The sequence below is a fragment of the Oncorhynchus clarkii genome, chromosome 6 (genome assembly GCF_045791955.1).
Source record: "Oncorhynchus clarkii lewisi isolate Uvic-CL-2024 chromosome 6, UVic_Ocla_1.0, whole genome shotgun sequence".
Classification (NCBI taxonomy): Eukaryota; Metazoa; Chordata; class Actinopteri; order Salmoniformes; family Salmonidae; genus Oncorhynchus; species Oncorhynchus clarkii.
In genome coordinates this window covers 19,426,944-19,445,081 of record NC_092152.1, presented here as the reverse complement: position 1 = coordinate 19,445,081, position 18,138 = coordinate 19,426,944, and the positions used below count along the sequence as shown (strand labels likewise).

General features: G+C 41.6%; 1 protein-coding gene across 2 annotated transcripts; it reads right to left on the bottom strand.

Moving 5' to 3' along the window:
- Positions 1-4,389: 4,389 nt before the first annotated feature.
- LOC139410720 (annexin A1-like) lies at positions 4,390-13,315 on the bottom strand. 2 transcript variants are annotated; one of them, XM_071156156.1, is made up of 13 exons: positions 13,263-13,315; positions 12,430-12,489; positions 11,451-11,541; positions 11,045-11,139; positions 10,742-10,855; positions 9,494-9,584; positions 9,324-9,403; positions 9,176-9,232; positions 8,950-9,043; positions 6,204-6,299; positions 5,754-5,812; positions 5,318-5,440; positions 4,390-4,814 (listed from the first exon to the last, which is right to left on the bottom strand). In XM_071156156.1, exons 2-13 carry the CDS (start codon positions 12,475-12,477, stop codon positions 4,755-4,757), a joined length of 1,008 nt encoding a protein of 335 aa, XP_071012257.1. In that variant the 5' UTR covers positions 12,478-12,489; positions 13,263-13,315; the 3' UTR covers positions 4,390-4,754. The 2 variants fall into 2 exon arrangements, with proteins under 2 accessions (XP_071012257.1, XP_071012258.1); XM_071156157.1 differs by having other exon boundaries at positions 13,192-13,309.
- Between the last annotated feature and the right edge of the window lie 4,823 nt (positions 13,316-18,138).

Below are 18,138 nucleotides of genomic sequence, written 5' to 3'. Positions count from 1 at the left end.
CGATTAGAAAGGCCTGCTTGCAGAAGTGTTTTAGGGAGCGTTTGACAGTGATGAGAAGGGGTGGTCGTTTGACTGCGGATCCGTAGCGGATACATATATCGGGGATTTCAGAGAGCATTAGCTGACTAGTTAGTCAGATTTCTAGCTAACTAGTCTGTTTAGTTAGCTAATTTGCTTGCCAACTCTCCTACACTGTGTGGTATGCTGCTCACTTAACTTTGCACTGTCGGTTGCTAGCTACTAGTTAGCAAGATATCATAGCAAGTATGCTATTGTGCTAGTTTGTTAACAATTTCGCAAATTAAATCTATTTTCACTAAGAAATCAGTTGAAGAAAGTTGGGTAAGATTCACTGGGCTACATAGCCTAGCTAGCTAAATCAAAAGTTTGAAAAACATTTTGAAAGCTACTTGCACCCCGTAACCCAGCATAGCAGGGAGCTTACTGTCAGGGTTAGTTAGCTAGCTAACTAGCTATGGTTTCACCCAAATCAATTTAGACACGCTGCAGTTTGCCTGCTGTTCAATTGTTTTTTCAACCCAAGTAAATGCTGGTATTTAAAAAAAGTAAATGTATTTAACCTTTATTTAACTAGGCAAGTCAGTTAAGAACAAATTATTATTTACAATGAAGGCCTACAAAAAGGCAAACTGCCTCCTGCGGGGAAGGGGCCTGGGATTTAAAAATATATAGGAGAAAACACAGATCATGACAAGAGAGACAACACTACCTAAAGAGAGACCTAAGACAACAACATAGCATGGCAGCAACACATGACACACAGCATGGTAGCAACACAACATGACAACAACATGGCAGCAGCACAACATGGTACAAACATGATTGGGCACAGACAACAGCACAAGGGGCAAGAAGGTAGAGACAACAATACATCACACAAAGCAGCCACAACTGTCAGTAAGAGTGTCTGTAACTAAAAGTATAATACTCCATTGTTTTTTTATTTGAGTATTTCTAAATAAACAATATGAACCACCATAGACATCCTTGCATCCACAGCTTTGTCCATGTGTGAGTGGTTACATGTTCCAACTCCAGCCCTGTGTTTTTCAGACCGGGGTAGGCTATAGAAAGTGAAACATATGTTTCGAAAGGGTGGACAAACGTTGGATAAAAGTACAATCCTTAATTAACACAATAACAAGGTGCTCACACCACTGTTATTTTACTTCTACTGTAGTGGCATAGTTAAAACTAAATGTAATCACTTTTCAGAGGATGCATAACACTCAATGGAAGACCCTGAGCAGAAAAAGGCAGCCAGATGACATGGAGGAGTGCAGAGATGCACAGCCATCTACAATGGCCAAAAAGGGACCCCTTGTACATTATTGAAACAGGCAAAACTACAACCAAGAGGACCACACACCTCACAAGCCGGGTTAATCACCTGGTATTTGACTTAATCATAGACGATATGCAACCCTTTTCACTAGTAGAGGTGCCTTCATTCTGCAAGCAAGTAGAAGGATTCAGTGGTGGGAGAAAAGTAATGTGCAGCAAAAGTTTGATGGAATGAATTGAATAGGAATTTGAGTCCATGAAAGAAGCTCTCTCTACCAAACTCCACACCGTAAAATCCGTCTGCACCACAGCAGATATCTGGTCTGCCCATAACAGACGCTCTTATCCAGAATGACTTACAGTAGTGGGTGCATAATTTTTTTTTTGTACTGGTGTCTCATGAGATAAGTGTTTAGCATCATCCATGCTGCTGTGTTACTTAAGCCCTTACTTATTTATTTATTTAACCTTTATTTAACCTTTTATTTAACTAGGCAAGTCAGTTAAGAACAAATATGCCTAGTTTTAACATGTATCCTTTGTCCTGCACATTGTGTTTGTGCCCACATTTTTAGACAGGTGTACATGATTTTTATTTTATTTTTACCTTTATTTAACTAGGCAAGTCAATTAAGAACAAATTCTTATTAATTAATCTATATAAATGGACAAGATCAGGACGAAGGATGAAGGCTAGAGGCAGGTATAGAGGGCTTAAATACATTTGTGTCACAATGTTTTGTGATATCTTTTAATGTGGCTCAAACATCCTGCAATAAATGTTGTTTAATTGGTCATCTTTTTTTTCTTGTTTTATGGGTGAAACAATCAAAAAGTAACAAAGTAATCAGATTACATTACTGAGTTTATGTAATCCAAAAGTTACGTTACTGAATACAATTTTAGACACGTAACTAGTAACTAACAGATTACTTTTTAAAAGTAACCTACCCAACCCTGACTTTAAAAAAAAAGATATATTTTGAATTTGTGAAATATAGCAACTTTAGTCTAATTGTCAACCCAAAATGTATTACAATCACTGGATTGGGTGGGGTTATATCCTGCCTGTTTTGCCCTGTCTGGGGGTATTGTCGGATGGGGCCACAATGTCTCCCGACCTCTCCTGTCTCAGCCTCCAGTATTTATGCTGCAGTAGTTTATGTTTCGGGGGGCTAGGGTCTGTCTGTTATATCTGGAGTATTTCTCCTGTCTTATCCGGTGTCCTGTGTGAATTTAAGTATTCTTTATTTCAACTGTTCTGCCTGCGGCTATGGAACCCTGACCTGTTCACCGGACGTGCTACCTGTCCCAGACCTGCTGTTTTCAACTCTCTAGAGACAGCAGGAGCAGTAGAGATACTCTGAATGATCGGCTATGAAAAGCCAAATGTCATTTACTCCTGAGGTGCTGAACTGTTGCACCCTCGACAACCACTGTGATTATTATTATTTGACCCTGCTGGTCATCTTTGAACATCTTGGCCATGTTCTGTTATAATCTCCACCTGGCACAGCCAGAAGAGGACCCCTCATAGCCTGGTTCCTCTCTAGGTTTCTTCCTAGGTTCTGGCCTTTCTAGGGAGTTTTTCCATAGGCACCGTGCTTCTAGTCCTGCATTGCTTGCTGTTTGGGGTTTTAGGCTGAGTTTCTGTACAGCACTTTGAGATATCAGCTGATGTAAGAAGGGCTTTATAAATAAATTTGATTTGATTGTGGAATGTCTGTGTAGATTTTGTATACAAACATGATGTTGTGGGTCATTTTGACCCGGAGGCTTTCATCTGTCTAGATATTTGCACAAGCCCAAAATAAACAAGTGTCTTTGATGTTTGTTTTTTATTTACTGGTTCTGGTTGCACTTTTATCATTACCTTTGGGAGAAAGGAAGCTTTCCCAAACTTCTCATTCTCAGTGTGTGAACAGCAGATCTCTGACAGACATTCAAAAATGAGCTCCAGAAAATGCTTGTTTGTGAGAAAGGAAATATTTTTTACAAAACGTTATTAAATATGGAGTTTTTGAAATCAAATGTTCTTGTATTTCTTATTTCTGAAAGGTCTGACAAGACAAAATATAGTATTGGCTGTTTTTACGTGATTCTTTGACTCTTCTTGAGTGTGTTTAAACTGTACGGGTCAATCTGACCTATACCACAATGGACATCATTTTTTTCCAGCAAACCACAAGGGTTTTTCAGTTTAATCAAGACTCACACATCTTTCTCTGTTTAGGCCTAATCAGAACTGTTATTAGTAGCCTACTATATTTGTGGTTCATGACACGGCATTCCTCCATGACCGTGAGAATGTAGGCCTACTGTTTTGAAATTCACAAGTTTGAATGTCATTTCTTTACTTACATGGTTAGCAATGTGTTGTTGATTAGACCACCCAGGTCCGAAAAACGCAGATTTTCGTACATTTTTGCCTCTGAGATGGTTCCATAGTTTTATGTTGGAATTTGAATTAGGCTTATGTTAGTAAAATTAAGAAGTCAGTTGTTTGTTCAAAACGTGTATTCTACTCTGTCTTCAAGAATGGCCTACATGTAATTGTAGTCTCACGTGACCATCCTTCCAAATTACGCCTTGCTACTGTAGACCTTGTCTTGTTTTGCACACTTTGTACAAAATAATCAAATGCAGGACTACAAGATATTTCTTAACGTAGCTCTTTATTAGCTAGCTATAACTGGCATGTTCACGTCTCGCCAACCAGGATCAAACTGACCATGACCTAACCATTTGGGTGGTCTTAACCAATCATAGCACAGTATGATATGGCGGTAAAATGCATCCCATTACAATTCAGTATGTTTACACATATGAATATTACAGACCTAATACAAATAATTACATCTAAATTCTAGAGTGAGATTAATCTAATTTGTATTACACAATGTCTGTGTTTTACAGTGTTGTAAATGTAACTCATGACATGGTCTGAGGTTGTACATTCTCGGTGGGTGATTATCAAATTATAACTTTCATAGACAGGCTACAGGCTAAATTGCAAAAAATTATACTAATAATAAACATACGTTTTTTAGAATGAAAAATATATACACAGTCAAATTCAGACAATTTGGATCCACATAAAAAGCTTTATTTTCACAAAGGACCAGTTATTCAACCAGGGTACAATGCCACTGTATATTCTTGGCACACAAATGGTTAAGTGTGTGATATATTGCACTATGGAATAGATCACCAAGTCTGCTGAAGCTAGGCTAAATTATGCAATGCTGCTTAACATGCTAACTGTGCTTATTGCTGTTAGCATTTAGCCGAAAATACATCAGGACTGCCATTTCAGATAGTTGTCATGAACCATTATATTTTGCATTTTGGGAAGTGCACATTGAGGCATTGGAGGGGAATGTTTCCTCGTGTACAGTTTTCTAAAATGGTGTGAATGCCATTCTTGCTAGGTGAGAGAGGAGAGAAAGTTAGCTGTCACTTCCACACAAGGCCAGTAGGATCTTCTCATAGTCGCCATTGGTGTCATTCTAAGGGTGTAAGAGACAAGAGGTTGTATCACAACTGGCCGGGATTGAGAGTCCCATAGGGCGGCGCACAATTGGCCCAGCATTGTCTGGGTTTGCCCGGTGTATGCCGTCATTGTAAATAATCATTTGTTCTTAATTAACTGACTTGCCCAGTTAAATAAAGGTTGAATAAATTATGTAAAAATAAAATAAGAGTTACTCTACAAAATATAAACATTTTATTTTGACAATTATTTTTCAGATGCCATATTTTCCCATTTCACACATGGTCAGTCTTCTGTCCTATCTCAGATTGGACCCAGAAATATGAATACTTCGTACAATCTGATGCATGTCCTTAAAACTCTGGACCCCGACTAAGCCTAGTCCTGGATTTAAACTCATTGTCAATGGAGGATCTGTTGAAATAGCTTTTTTAGTTTAGTACTATGCTTAATCTGGGTCGGGGAAACAGTTCCTTGTTTTTTATTTATTTTTATTTCTACTTTGAGATGTTTGCTCACCAGAATGTCCTGGTAGAGGGTTTTCCCAAACGTCTTCTTGTACTCCTGTTTGATCCGGGCCATGTCCACTTCAGAACGGCTCACCATGACACGGGTCAGAATCTTGGTCCTGGTTCCTTTATCCTGGGGTATGGCACAGGCACACAAACTGAAGATTTATAACCAGATGGTGCAAAGTCCTTAGCTTGAACCGAGATATATTTGTGCTTTCTTGTACAGTATTTGCATGTTCTTCTGTAGATTGTCAAATCTTAAAACAGGGACGTTTTCTTTAGGTAGAAAATGGACTGTAACAGGTACCTGGATTTGTCTGATATACAACACTTATTTTCATTTTTAAAACATTTTCTGTTGCATACTCTAATGAACACGACCCAGGGCAAACTCTTATCTGGCACATAAAACATACTGTAAGTATGTTTAACAGTAAACAGACCTTCATGGCCAAGTTGAGTCTCTCAGCAAAGAAAGCAGGCTTGCTTCCAGCACATTTCACTGAAAGACAGATATCAAAACCAGTCAGATGACATCATAGAGCAGCATAGACAAGAGGCAGCATTCCCCAAAGCTGTCGCAAGGGTATCGGAATGGCCATGAGGTGACCAGTGCATTGCAGGAGTTGTAGTATAGTGAATTTGCCTTGGATAATGTGCCATCCCATCTATTTAAAAAGTTATTATTATTTTAGTCTTGAGAGATAAATGTTAATTTGCTCACAGCATGACCTTTTTCTGCATGAGGAAAATGAAGAACATAGTGTAATGTTATAGGACTGATGCCCAGTGAAGAGTGTGATACAGCAGAAGACATGGATTGAGGGTGATGCACAGATTATATAAAAGACATTGGAACATTACTAGGCCTGGTCCTGGCAGTGACATCTCACCTACGGCAGTCAGACAGTTCTCAATGTCTCCCTTCAGTTCCAGGTCGATAGCCTTTGTCACATCCACCTTACTGTACTTGAAGTACTTCTCAAACGCTGAGAGAGAGAGAGAGAGAGAGAGAGAGAGAGAGAGAGAGAGAGTTACTTGAAATGTTCAAACAGTATCAAATAATGTGGTTGCACGTGCAGCGTACGAAAAAGGGAAAACACACGCACATCTAGATTGTAGTAGTATTCATCAGTGTCTAAGTGATGACAAAAATAAAGAACCCTATAGATAGGGCTACAATGTAATTAACAGGTGTTGAGAAATAAATGTGTGTGTGTGTAATTAAATAATTATAATAATTTGGTGGGTGCTTACATTTTTTCTATTGCTCAAATAAAGAGATTTTAGCTAATACTTGTTAAATATTCAAAAAGGTATGGGTCAAAAAAAATTGACAAACTCTTAAAGATTATTTTACGATGAATAGATTAGATAAGTTTATTAGTCACATGCACAGGGTCACAGATGTAATCGTAGTGTACAGTGAAATTCTTGAGCGTACGTAAATGTTCTTTGGGGGGGGTGGGGTAGAATATTCATAGGGGAGCTACAAAGGTGCAGGAGGGGGAGCAGGTAGCTGCCTAGTGACTATTCAGCAGCCTGATGGTCTGGGGGTAGAAGCTATTGGTCTGTCCGACAGTTTTTGTCATAATACTCCTATACTGCCCGCGTCTGAGTAATGGAAGCAGGGAGAACAGGCTGTGGCTTGCTTGTCTGAGGTCCTTGATGATTTTCTTGGCCTTCCTGCAACACCTGGTGTTGTAGGTCTCCTGTATGGCAGTCAATAAGCACCCAATTGTATGTTCGGCTGAGCGTACCACCCTCTGTAGAACCTTGCAGTCAGTGGCGGTGGAGTTACCGTACCCTGCCATGATGCAGCCTGACCGTATGCTCCCGATGGTGCTCCTGTAAGAGACTGTGAGGGCCCTCGGGCAAATGCCTAATATATTCTGCCTCCTGAGATTGAAGAGTCGCTGCTGTGCCTTTTTCACCTCGATGTCTGTGTGAATATGACCATTTCAGCTCATTGGAGATGTGTATACTGCAATCAGTTACTTTGTTTTGCTGATGTTGGGGGAGAGGATGATTACCTGGCACCATACCGTCAGGGTGCCTACATCCTAGGCTGTCTCGTTGTTGTTGGTAATCAGGCCTGCTACTGTCATGCCGTCTGCGAACTTGGTGATGCAGTTGGAACGGTGTGAGGCCACGCAGTCGTGGGTATACATGAAGTACAGGTGGGGACTGAGGACGAACCCTTGAGGGGCCCCTCGTGTTGCGGATCAGTGGGTTGGAGGTAATGTTGCCTATCTTCACCACCTGGGGCGGCCTGTCAGGAAGTCCAGGAACCAGTTGAATAAGGAGTTCATTCTCAGGGTTTTGAGCTTTGTGATGAACTTGGTATTGAAGACCCAGCTGTAACTGATGAACAGCAGCCTCAGATATGCATTTATTTGGTTTATGTGTTTGAGGGCAGTGTGCAGTGTGCAGTGCAATGACGATTGCATTGCCTGTGGATCTGTCAGGGCGGTAGACGAATTGGAGAGGTTCAAGTGTGTCGGCAGGGAGGAGGTGATGGGGGGAGGTGATGGGGTCTTTTTGCAAAAGCAGTCGTTTAAAAAAAAAAAAACTGCTACACTGGAAGTTTAATTTTTGGTCAGGGTGAGCAGAGCGCAAGCCACTTTATCCTATTGCTCTACAGCAGGGTTTCCCAAACTCGGTCCCGGGGCCTCCCTTGGGTGGACATTTTTTTTTTTTTTTACCTCAGCTGATTAATATAATCAAATCTTGATGATGAGTTGGTTATTTGAATCAGCTGTGTAGTGTTAGGGCAAAGACCAAAACATGCACCGGGGGACCCCAGGACTGAGTGTGGGAAACCCTGTTCTACGGTGTGAGCCCACACAATAACCTGGAGTACTCTGGTGAGAAGGACATAGGCTACTAATTGTGTTTGTTGACAAATTATCAGACAAGGCAAGTCAATCAAAGAAACAGTTTGTCCTTGACTTAAACACATTTGCATTAAAACATTTTTTTAACAAAATCAAAAGTGGTAGAGTACTGCCTCATCTAATTGAAAAGTGCTGGGGAAAATGACTGCTCGCCACACGTTTGCCGGCCCTGCTCTCACCATTACCAATAATGGGAGGTTAGCATTTTTGGGGGGTATGATATTTATCCCTCTAACTTTCTCACTCATCATTGTTCACAATTAATTAATGATTATCTATAATCACAGTAGCATCCACATTAATATACTGGTCAGTATATAGATCATCTTTGCTACTGCAGATTTTTGGAAAGCTATGGATAACTGCAAAAGTGTTGCTACAACTCTCAACAACATTTCTGCCCTCAATTGAGCAGGTGCTATTTATCGACAAAGTTCAGTGGGGGAAAGTTTGAGTAGCGAGACTAGTTTCTGGAAGACAATGCCATGCTGACTTACCAGTGTTTACATATGAATACTTAAATAGGTGTGGCTAAGGCTTAAAAGGGTGTGAACGATGCTGAATGGGCTTAAACAAAGAGGAGCACTCTAGCAAGGGCATTTCTACTACTTGTCTCCTAAGTGGTTTTACAAGTTTAGCAGCATAATTTTCCATGTTTTGTCAAACTACAGTGTATGATATACCAGAAGCTGAGTCTGTACTTTTATTTAGCTCACATAGAGCTGTGCTGTCACATATTCACCTTGGCGGAGCTGAGGAGCACTTCTGGTGGTCAGAATGTCTATGAAGACAGAGCAGTCCGTTCCCTTCTTCTTCTCTCCAGCCTCATACAGGGCCTATGGATTGATAAAGTAGGCACAGGCATCACACACACAGGGATTAAATTACACATTGACTCTCGGTGCCAGTGTCAAACGTTGATTTCTTTAAAAATTCTGACACACACAAATACACACTCTCCTCCATACCTTGGCATCACTTTCAGCAAGTTCCTGGTTCACGATGATGTCCTCATTCCTAGTAGCCTACAGTATGTGAGGGAGAGAGTGGGGGCAGTGAGGTTGATTGTGCCATACTTTTCATCTGAGGTTAAAGAAACTATAAATAAACACACACCTTGCAGAGCGAGAGCAGAGCATTTCTGAAGTCTCCGCCTGTGTCAGACTTGATGTCATTCTGCAGCTCGTTTTTGTATTCTAGCAAAAAAAAAGCCATGATTATTGTCTTTTTGTAACTATCATATCACGTACAGGATGTCTACATATACACATTCACATATTACACACCTTCCTGATAGGCTTTCTTTATCTCTTTGATCTCTTTATTGGTCCTGGAGGCCAGAATCTCAATCAGAGTATCCTCATCTGTGCCCAATCCCTGAGAGAAATAGGTGAGAGGGTCAAAGGGTCAACAAGGACAAAAGGGTCACATCAGTCATAAAGCTGAGACAAAAGGATTGGATTGGATGATTGGATGACAGAAACACATAAAGAGCTGGGCCATGTTCATTAAACCCTAAATGGAACAGAACAGACTGAAGCATGGCACTACCTGCACCTACAGGTCTACCACTATGCCAGACACCTCCCAGCTAGCACATAACGTTGTGAACACTATGTTTCTTAGAGATTGGTGAGACCGTGGTTGTCCCATGGTTATTCTGCTTACAACCTTCCCATGACTTTCTGGGAATGGTGCTAGATAGTTGTTTGGCATTGAAACATTCTCAGCACATTTTAAGAAACTTCACTAAAATTATAATTCCATTGATAGAGATCAAAAGGTCAAAGGTTCAAATCTCACTGACTGTGCCAAAATAAAAAATTGATGTGTTTGCATTATTAATGCTTAGGCAAATGAATTTCCATGTGTCCCGTCGGTGCTTGGAGTTCTAAACATTCCCAGAACTTCCCTGCAACCTAAAAATATACGTACCCAGAACAAGACACATTTTCACTTTCGTTCTCAGAACGTTTAAAACAACATTCACAGAACCTCCCTGCAACCATTTTACCAGTCAGGGAACTTATGGCTTCGTTCCCAGAACCAATGGGAAACCAAAAACGTATGTTCCCACAACTTCCAAGGAACCAAATGTGCTAGCTGGGCTCACACACACTGCACATGCACAGACTTGTGTATTGTTAAACCAAAAGTATAGTAGGTACTCATCACCACTTTTCTTACTGTCTCCTCACATATTAAAACAGCTCCACCCATTGTATAAAGAATACAGACAGTCCCACACATTTTAAAAGTCCCACCGTTATTACACAACACTATAATAAAGCAGAATGAGTCACTATGGGTAGGGTGTTAGGAAGTGGGTGGGTCTGACTAAACAGCAGAACAAGAATACAGGATGATGTCATCCCAGCGTCCTCTTTAGAAGGTAATCATTACTCTATAATTATTTGTATTATATCTGTTACCGTCTCTAGGCCACCCAAACGGAGGGAAAGATACACATTTGTTTGTATTCTAAGTAGTATTGTATATTCTTAGTAGTAGTGAGTGACTGAGGGAATGTGTACCTTCATGGCCAGTCTGAGCTGTTGGGCGTCATATTGGGCTGGCGTTTTGAGCAGTGCCAGAACCACATCCTCCAGCTCTCCATTTAGGGCCGACTTCAGGGCAGTCTCCAGAGGCTGCAGATAGAGGGTTGATACACACTTCCACAGTCATACACAAGTGTGTGTTTTAGCTTTCCAGGTGCGCAAGGTTTCTGGATTATACACGTTTTGCATCATTCCATTGATCCTGAAGTGCGAATTCCACCCATGTGCCGCCACCCGCACATGCTAAACCAAACGCACCTAGTGGGTGTCCCGTCTTACCTTGCCACTAGCCTTTTGGTAGCTAGCTTTGATCTGCTGTCTCTGGGCGTTGCTCCTCTTCACCAGCACATCAATGATGGTGTTCTCATCTACACCTACGTCACAGAGACAAGATGGAATGACTTGTTCAATAAGAAACGTTGTTGCATACTCTAATCCATGAGCCCTTATCAATTTCTTTATGAACGTTAAGTGTCTGTTTGGCCCCGGGCTTACGGTTAGGCAGCTCTGACTACTCCCCAGCAAGAGACAATGAAAACACTACCCGGAAATGTACACACGGTCACATTCCCTCCGAATATCCTTCTCTGCTTACACACGGAGTGAGTTCTATTCACCTAAGCTTCTCTGCTCTGAAACACATTCAAACATTATTTGTGTGTGTGTGTGTGTGTGACAACCTCACCTTTGGCCTTGATGGCCTTATCCAAGATGCCTGCATCCCCATCGGCACTGAAATGTGGGTAGGGAGTCACAGTGCCCTGATTGAGTAAGGTCTGAGACAGAGAACAATTTCACTTAGCTGCCATGCAGTGAATCAATGGATACCTTCACAAAATGTAGAGAATAGTTCAGAAGCAAATGGAGAAACATTCCATACAAGGAATAGGGATAGAGTGGGAAAGGGAAGGAATTGTGCAGTTTGTTTCTCAGACTCTCTTTGACCCTCTCTGTTGCTATCCTCAGCATCTGTCTATTTTTCTCTCACTCTTCCTCTGTCCTCCGCCCCCCCCCCCCCCCCCTAATCTTTATCCGGCTACAAAAAGTACCCAATTGTCAAAATGACTCAAGTAAAAGTTAAGGTCATCCAGTAAAATACTACTTGAGTAAAAGTCTAAAAGTTTTTGGTTTTTAAATATACTTAATTATCACAAGTAAATGTAATTGCTAAAATATAATTAAGAATCAAAAGTAAAACAAAAAGTTTAAATAATTTAAAATTCCTTATATTAAGAAAACCAGACTGCATGGCTTTCTTGTTTTTTTTACATTTATGTTTAGTAAGTCGACCAGATCAGAGGCAGTAGCGATGACCAGGGATGTTCTCTTGATAAGTACACAAATTTGACAATTTTTCTGTCCTGCTAAGCATTCAAAATGTAACGAGCATTTTTGGTTGCTAGGGAAAATGTATGGAGTAAAAAATATATTATTTTCTTTAGGAATGTAGTGGAGTAAAAGTAAAAGTTGCCAAAAATCTATAAAGTAAGATACCCAAAAAACCTACATAAATACTTAAAGAGTACTTTAACGTACTTTTTTTACAATAGTACTTTACATCACTGGCTACAAGTGTACAAACACAGCCTGGTAAGTTGTTCCACATTCCACAAGAAAGAAAAAAAATGGAGGTTTTCCCTCAAGTAAGTGGAACAGAACCCTACCGAGTCATCTGCCATGCCCAGATAGACGGTCTGCTGCAAGAAGGACATGGTGGCAAACGTCTGCAGAGAGAAACAGGGGGATTCAGTAATAACCACAGTACAGTATTAATAATATCCTCTATATTGACATCAAAGTCTATTGAATTTCTAAAATAATTATAGTTGAAAAGCTCATTCTTTGATGCCAGAATATGCTACAGTACCAGTACCAGACCATGCATATATTTCATCAAACTGTATTTCATGGACTCATCCCCAACACAAAAGTAAACAATGTCTCTGCCTATGATAGGCTGCCGCTTATATCGGCTAATCATCATTCCATAGAATACAATTATATGCCTACAACAACTGGATAGAAATGTGTTTATGAGGGTGCACAGATTCATTATTTGTCACTGCACCATCTATTTCACAATGTTGGCAAAAAATCTGGTGGTGACCACGCCTAACTGGAATCATGTAGATAGAACTCACTCAAAACTTGAACCTTTTCCTCACTTTTCCTCTCACAGTGCTTTTCAAGACATAACAGGATCTGAGGCATATGGATCCGTTATAGAAAATAATGAATCAAAAATCATTCTGAAATATCACAACTACGCCTCAGCCACACTGGCTATCTGATATGAGCGACGTGAGTTCCCTAGGGGAACGTTACACTGCATTTAGAATGTATTCATACAGCTGTGAAGTTAGTTTCCCATCTAAACATGGTTTCAAAGTCCCTAAAAAGGAGAGAAGTGAACAAATGATTGTTACCTAGAATTGGAAGTCGAGATGCTCAATTTCCTGGATAAGGTCTATTGAATAAAAAAAAAGGGATATCTTACCAGCTAGACAAAGGTAGGGACTGTGAAACTTCTCAGACAGATTGCATGGGCCTTGGGAAGATGCACTCATATATTTATATACATGAAAAACCCCACCTAGGAGTGGTGCAGCCCACACTCGACGCTATCATTGGACAGGCATTGCTGGTTGCGAGACTGTGTAAAACTTTCCATACAACCCAGTAAAGTTGTCAGTAAATGAATAGCAGCCAGCAGTAGAAGAAAACTGATAGATCTAACACAATTTGGTGACATGAAAACAGATGTGGAATGTTTAGTAAGGTTCCCTATTGAGATGATGTTAACAAAATCAGTATTTAATGTAGACACTATAAATTGAAGTAAAATGGGAGTTCTTAGGCTATGGAAGTTGTGCCTCGATATGGGGGGCGCAATTACCGGTAGGCCAAAAGGGGTTCCCTTAAATGGGATTAGCTAGATTCATTATTGGATTTTTAAGTTAATTAGCCATTGAGTCTTGAAGGATATAACCTATAAATATAACCTATAAATGAGCTGCGTTACCCATGAGAGCCCAAAATATAAACTAGTTTTACTACATTGGTGGTAAACAATGTCATTGTAAACAAACACTGTAGAGCTTCAAAACATGGTTAAAACTATCACTTTGATCTCATGTATAATCCTTCTTTGCAGCTGGTGGTAAAGGGTGTGGTTTACTAGCTACCTTTTGCGGTTGTCAAGGCCACAAGACCGTCTGCGACCTGACACTAACTGTAAGCTACCTGTCCAACTTGTTTGAACATTCCAATGGGGATCTTTGGACAAGTTACTCAGAAAGATTACACTACAACCTCTCCAAAGCTACTCTTACAGATACTTTTGAAAAACTAAATGATTACTGAATTACTTGAGTTACTTTTAAATTCAGAAAAATGTTCCTTTTTCAATTCAGCTTTGAAAAAAGGTGCATGTTAAAGTTTGTTCCACCTGAGCGAGTCTGATCACAAGTCAGATGACACACCAAATGCATTTGATGGATCCTTTTTGTCTTCTCTTAAGGGATAACGAATCCAAAATTAACTGAAAGTTATCCAATTGCGCTACTACATTTGGGTAATCAAAATGTTACATCACTGATTTAAATTTTGGACAGGTAGCTAGTAACTGTAACGGACTACATTTAGAAAGTAACCTACACAACCCTTTCTACCTCAGGGATGGGCAACTCCAGTCCTTGGGGGTCTGATTGGTGTCTCACTTTTAACCCAGCCCAAGCCTACACACCTCCGATAATCAACTAATCATGATCTTCCGTTTAGAAAGCAATACATTTAATCAGCTGTGTTTGCTAGGGTTGGGGGAAAATTGTACTTGCCCATCCCTGGTCTACCTATTTCATCATCAAAATAACTTGGTTACTTGTGTCATGGCTTAAAAAGCTATTAATAACCTATCAAACAGATTCAGAATATGCCGATCGGTGATCAGTTATCTCAGCAGGGTTGTCGTGAGAAGCTCTGTCTCTCTGAGTAACAAGACTATCAGAGATATAGCAAAATAACTTTCACTGGCATTTACAATCAAAGAGGATAAGAGTGAGATTGCAGAGGCAGTCAGGCCGATGATGGCCTGCTAAACACAACATCCCACAGCTGTGGATGGTCAGTCCTTTAATCCATTGCTGTGTCTATGAATTTCAGAATGGACACATTTCTCCACCCCCTCAACTGTTTACCAAAAAGTGGTGTGGTGTCCGTTTTGTTGTTACTTAAATCCCAGATTGCCCCTTTAATGGACAGATATATTTTCAGAAAATTCCTTATTGGGCAAAATAAGGGGCACACCTCCCCATGTCCAGAAGCAAAAGATCAATTAACATTTTATAATTACTGCATCCTCATTTTGAACCTACAGTAGTGCCGTCATTTTATAGTTTATAGTTTTGCAGTTCAAATGTAGTTATTTTACAGTGAAGTACATACTGCAATTATAGTGTCCAAATAATACAATTCATTTTTGGAAAGGTAGGTATCCAGGTAATGAGGATTGCCTGTGTCAGTCTTTTTAAGAGTTACCTACATATTTGTTTGTTTTGATAAATCTGTAGACATTAGTGAGAGGAAACCGTTTTCCCCTTTTCACTGCTCTTTGCGGACACTGCTGTCCATAATTGAAAACACCTCACATTCTTGCGCATGATCAGTGATGGAAAAAGTATGCAATTGTCATACTTCAATAAAAGTACAGATACCTTAATAGAAAATGACTCAAGTAAAAGTGAAAGTCGCCCAGTAAAATACTAATTAAGTAAAACTCTAAAAGTAAATATACTTACAGTTGAAGTCAGAAGTTTACATACACCTTAGCCAAATACATTTAAACTCAGTTTTAACAATTGCTTACATTTAATCCTAGTAAAAATCCCTGTTTTAGGTCAGTTAGGATCACCACTTTATTTTAAGAATGTGAAATGTCAGAACAGTAGTAGAGAGAATGATTTATTTCAGCTTTTATTCTTTCATCATATGGGTCAGAAATGTACATACACTCGATTAGTATTTAGTAGCATTGCCTTTAAATTGTTTAATGTATCGGGTAGCCTTCCACAAGCTTCCCACAATAAGTTGGGTGAATTTGGCCCATTCCTCCTGACATAGCTGATGTAACTGATGTAACAGAGCTGAGTCAGGTTTGTAAGGCCTCCTTGCTCGCACACAATTTTTCAGACCTGCCCACAAATGTTCTATAGGATTGAGGTCAGGGCTTTGTGATGGCTGCTCCAATACCTTGACTTTGTAGTCCTGAAGCCATTTTACAGCAACTTTGGAAGTATGCTTGGGGTCATTGTTCATTTGGAAGACCCATTTGCGACCAAGCTTTAACTTCCTAACTGATGTCTTGAGATGTTGCTTCAATATATCCATAACATTTTCCTACCTCATGATGCCATCTATTTTGTGAAGTGCACCAGTCCCTCCTGCAGCAAAGCATCCCCACAACATGATGCTGCCACCCCCGTGCTTCACGGTTGGGATGGTGTTCTTCGGCTTCGTTCAGATAAGTCTGGAGGAGTGGGCCCACTCCAGGACTGAGGTGCAGACAGCTTCAGAAACAAACATCTGGTTATCAAAGCCCCCCCGGTGTTTGGCTGGGAACGCTGCGCCTCATGGACCTGCTTCCCTATTCCCCAGCTGAGTGCCGTCCGTCGCCAGGCATGAAGTGGAAAGGATGGTCTCGGGTTCCAGGGTAGTAGTGGTGGGGCTTTAGCAGCGTGACTGCGCATCCAGCTTCACATTCTTGGATCCCAGCCGGTATGAGATGGAGAAGTTGAACCGTATGAACAGCAGTGCCCATCTAGCTTGCCTGGAATTGAGGCGCTTGGCGGTGCGGAGATACTCCAGGTTCTTGTGGTCGGTCCACACGATGAACGGATGTTCCGCCCCCTCCAGCCAGTGCCTCCATTCCTCTAACGCCATCTTCCCCCATGAGAAGCTTACGATTTCCCACATCATAGTTCTTCTCTGTGGCGTTAAGGCGTTGGGAGAAGAATGCACAGGGCTGTAGCTTGAGGTCCAGGGCAGAACGCTGGAACAGGACAGCCCCCATTCCGACATCCGAAGCAACGGCCTTCACCATGAACTGAGGGGATGGGTTAGGATGAACCAAGATGGGAGCTGTGGTGAAGCGTTGTTTGAGGTCCCAGAATGCCCAGTCAGCATCTGGAGACCACGTGAACTGAACTTGGGGGAGTTGAGTGCTGACAGGGGGAAGTCACGGTGCTGTAACCTCGGATAAAGCGGCGATAGAAGTTGGCAAACCCCAGGACAAATTGCAGCTGCACCCTAGAAGTAGGCTGGGGCCAATCCACCACCGCTTTCACCTTCCCAGGATCCATTTGTACACTCCCTGCAGCGATGACGTAACCCAGAAAATGGATGGTGGAGCAATGGAACTCACACTTCTCTGCTTTTACAAACAGCTGGTTCTCCAGGAAGCATTGGAGAACCTGTTGGACGTGGAGCACATGTTTGTGGGTGGAGCGGGAGAAGACGAGGATGTCATCGAGGTAGACAAAGACAAACCGGTCACGGAGAACATCATTAACCAGAGCCTGGAACACAGTAGGGGCGTTAGTAAGGCCAAATGGCTTGATCAGATACTCGTAGTGACCGCTGGCCGTGTTGAAGGCAGTCTTCCACTTGTCCCTGGTGCAGTGGTAGGTGTTCCGTAGATACAGCTTGGAAAACACGGTGGCCCCCAGAAGCGACTCGAAGCCCGAGGAGATGAGGGGTAGCGGGTAGCTGTTCTTCACCGTTATGTCATTGAGACCCCGGTAGTCAATGCACGGGCGTAGGGTCTTGTCCTTCTTCTCCACAAAGAAGAACCCTGCCCCGGCGGGAGAGGAAGAAGGACAAATGAATCCTGCAGCTAAGGAATCCCCAATGTAGGTCTCCATTGTTTTGGTCTCTGGTCCCGACAGAGTGCACAGTCATCCCCGGGTCGAAATAGTGATAGGGAGAAGGTAAATCCCGCAGTCATCCGGGCGGAAAATGGCGGAGAGGTCCGGGGCAACTTCCGAGCCCAGGAAGACTTTGTGGGGCAGGTTGTGCTGACTTTAGGCAATGGGCGTGGCAGAACGGGCTCCAGCCCATGATGGCACCAGTAGACCAGTTAATGAGGTGATTGTGTCACTGGCGCCATGAGAATCCCAATACCACAGGAATCTGAGGAGACTTAATGAGCAAGAACTGGATAGCCTTGCTTTGGTTCCCTGACACATGTAGGTTGATGGGAGTAGTATTGTGGGTGACCCGGCTTATAGAGTGCCCGTCCAGGGCTCTAGCGTCCATGGGAATGGAGAGGGGCTGAGTGGGGATGACCAGCTCGGAAGCCAGGGTAGAGTCCAAAAAGC

Excerpts from the sequence above, each read along its gene's own strand:
- LOC139410720 (XM_071156156.1), bottom strand. The coding sequence starts at position 12,477 with ATGTCCTTCTTGCAGCAGACCGTCTATCTGGGCATGGCAGATGACTCG. Across the intron at positions 11,542-12,429 it reads TGGGCATGGCAGATGACTCG|ACCTTACTCAATCAGGGCAC; the intron begins GTAGGGTTCTGT and ends TCTCTGTCTCAG. Across the intron at positions 6,300-8,949 it reads TGCTCCTCAGCTCCGCCAAG|CGTTTGAGAAGTACTTCAAG; the intron begins GTGAATATGTGA and ends TCTCTCTCTCAG.